This window comes from Olea europaea, unplaced genomic scaffold (assembly GCF_002742605.1).
Source record: "Olea europaea var. sylvestris unplaced genomic scaffold, O_europaea_v1 scaffold602, whole genome shotgun sequence".
Lineage (NCBI taxonomy): Eukaryota > Viridiplantae > Streptophyta > Magnoliopsida > Lamiales > Oleaceae > Olea > Olea europaea.
In genome coordinates, this window is record NW_019264368.1 from 198,943 (window position 1) to 202,289 (window position 3,347).

At 36.8% G+C, this 3,347-nt stretch overlaps 1 protein-coding gene across 1 annotated transcript; it reads left to right on the top strand.

Annotated features, from left to right (window-relative positions):
* Positions 1-1,863: 1,863 nt before the first annotated feature.
* Positions 1,864-3,086, top strand: LOC111389630 (GATA transcription factor 4-like). Its single transcript, XM_023014563.1, has 2 exons — positions 1,864-2,240; positions 2,359-3,086. The coding sequence occupies exons 1-2, from the start codon at positions 2,049-2,051 to the stop codon at positions 2,866-2,868; spliced, it is 702 nt and encodes a 233-aa protein (XP_022870331.1). The 5' UTR covers positions 1,864-2,048; the 3' UTR covers positions 2,869-3,086.
* The last annotated feature ends 261 nt before the right edge of the window (positions 3,087-3,347 follow it).

The following is a 3,347-nucleotide window of genomic DNA, read 5'->3' on the forward strand; positions in this document are numbered from 1 at the left end:
ACAAACTCCCATCCCCCAACAACCGTCCCTCGTGCGTGTGTGTGTGTATATATATATAACAGAAAACTAGGAAAAAAATAAAAGAAAAGAAATAGGTATTGATGTCGAAAATGCACAACATGAATATTGGTCGAGGTTGAAGTTCGAGTTCTTCAATCAATACCTATGAAGGATCAAGAGACTGTTGAATCTACAGATGACCAAGAGATAATGTGACAAACTGAAACATCTTATTAACAGGAGAACAAGAAAGTAAAAGTGATTCGTGTAGTAGCGCTAAGCGAAATGGGGAATTAAGAATTCTTGATTGCACATTTGATGTTAGAATATGTATTTGTACGATAATAAGAATGATGATACTTTAATAATGTTTCACGTTTCAAAATAAGGGTTAAAGTTCATACGCTAAATTTTTTCATGAGTCAATAGATTCCTTTACAAATTCAAAATAAGCTTCCTTCAACTAGTTTTCAATTTTCTCCTCTCCTATCTCATCATTTAAATTCCTTGTCGCACATTGAAGCAAAGTGCTCCTTGAACGAGCATTCTTTTTATCTTTTTGGCTTGTTAGCTCAAAGTAATGTCTTTTGCTCCGAGCAGGGTTAACCAACAGAGGCTCTACAACAAAAGTGACAAAATCAATTGTAGAATGATACCGAGATTATACTCAATTGATAGTAACAATAGAGCTCGTTTATACAAATATACGATTGGCGAGAACTTTGCATTAGAAGCTATTCAAGCTTTGTTTTCCTTGGTATATGAACAATAATAGGTTAAAAATGAGGAGTCCAAAATAGATTGCATCGGACATCAGAGCAAGGCACCTCACAATACGTAGAAATAAATCCAATCCAATCCAATCTTGCATTAACCATTTTCAATGGGCTCTCATGCAATCATCACACGCCATGTATTCATTCTTCGTGCTTTCACGATCTAATCATCCTCTACAGTTCACCTAATTCTAATGGAAGCATTTTCCACTGCAAAAGAAAATATAGCTGTATCAAGCTATCATCATACTAGCCTTCTTTCGTAGAGATAACCGATTTAGTATAGTGTTGATGAAATATGTGATTAAAAAGTTAATAAAATCTTTAGATTCATTATATTTATGGTTAAAAATTAGTTTGAGGAAATGAATTTTAGAAAATGAGAGTCAAACAGGAAATGTGTAAAATTTTATATGAAGAAAAATTAATTTTAATTTCTATAGTTTGTCCCAAAATTTTCTATGCACAACCGTAGAGATACACTACCCTTCTACAGATACACGTTCAGGTCATTTATATTACTCTTATTACAATTAGTATTTGATTATTGGATGTCACGTGAACCGCCTCTAATTTATTAAAGTGTATCGTATGTGATCACCGACAATGGCCAATGGTGGTAAATCTCAAACAACGGAATCTATTGTCTAATCACTCGATTAAATGTAACAATAAATCATTGACGAGAAAAATAAGTAAAACAAAATAAAGATTAAGTTGGTCAACTTGAATCATGGCTAACTCGAAGGGCAATTTTTAATGCTACTCAACGTATCGGTCTAAATGATAATGAATGTCCGTTTAAACTTATTCATCAATTATTAATATATTTTAACTTTACTGGACAAAATCAGATAAACCTCGACCATTGCTATCTATGACAAGTAGGAGTTATCTTGTTCATTATTGAGCCACGTTAGCTACCAAGTATATGAATCATCAAAAAGTTGTAGGTTTCGTGGCAATAGCGATTGTCACGTTCTATCTTATCCATCGTGGATAGGAGATCTTTTCTTTTCTACTTCTTATTGAATACAAGAAGACAATAATATTGACTCAAAATTATAAGGGTTGCACAGCCCTTATCATAAGGCATGGTCTCGCTCATTCCCCCCACGTTCCCATGCCCCACTTGTCTTTGTCCTTCCATTGTACTTAACCCTATTTCAACCCCTCCATCCCTCTCTAAAACTCAGTGCCTGGATAAATTCAGAATCTGAGTCAACACACCTCCCTAAAACACGCATAAAAGTTAAGTCAGTGTGATTAGAGATGGATGTACCTGGAATGGATGATCTTTTAGACTTGTCTAATGATGACATTTTCTCTTCCTCCACAGCAACCGCAGCTCATTTAGACCTCCACTGTCACGCCTCCTCAACCGCTATCGCTGCCACCGCCACCGGTTGCTTTGATGCACCTACTGCTAACTACTACAATTTCCCCGATGTCTTCTGTGTTCATGTAATAATTAAACAAAAAAGATCTCTCTAAAAATATGCATTTACTAGCCTGCAAATGTATGTTGATTCTCAGTTTTCACAATATAGAGCTGATTTTTTTATATATTTTTCTTTTCTAGAGCGATGAAGTGGCTGAGCTAGAATGGCTTTCGAACTATATGGACGATTCAATCACCGATTGTCCGGCGAATTCCATTACCAGCGCCGCAGCAGCATTTCATGGTAGCTTTCGGCGAACAAATAGCGCAGCTGCCGGCACCAACAGATGGAGCTCTACATTACCACCAAATAACAATGTAAATCAGAGAGGGAGTTTGATTAACAGCAGTAAAGAGAACGCTGAAAAGGGGCGTAGATGCACGCACTGCTCATCGGAAAAGACACCGCAGTGGAGGACTGGCCCGATGGGCCCGAAGACGTTGTGCAATGCCTGTGGCGTTCGGTACAAGTCGGGCCGTCTCGTGCCCGAATATCGGCCAGCTGCAAGCCCGACATTTGTTCTCACTCAACACTCTAACTCTCACCGTAAAGTCCTGGAGCTCCGACGGCAGAAGGAGCTCCTTCATCAACAGCAATTTCAGTCTCAGAGATGTAATGACATCACTTTCAGGACCGATGACGTCATGTGAAACAACATGTTTCGGTATTACACGGACTGAAATTTCTAAGCATCATGCTACTTATACAATTTATTTTACAACTTGATTTACAATGTATGAGTCGATAAACATGCATCACATTCAATTATTTGAAAAACTGTTTTTAAAATCAACGATCTGAATTTTTTCTACACACTTGTTGTTAATCAAGTTGTGCATAAATATTATACGAGTACTTTATTTTAATTTTTTTTTGCCTATTTCCCTAAGTTTATGAAAATTTTAGATTTTTATGTAACTTTATATTTTTCATTGCACTTTAGTCCCCTTTTAAATTGTGGAAGGAATTTCATTTAAGTTTCTCGCTTTCCATATCTTTTTTGGGAATCTTCTCTTTTTTATCGTTGGAGCTTTTATACAATGCACGTGTCTCCAACGAGTATCGGCCCAAAGTCTGAGGAAAGAGTAAAAAAAGGGGAGAGTGTTGGCGTGTTGCACGTGACAGGGAT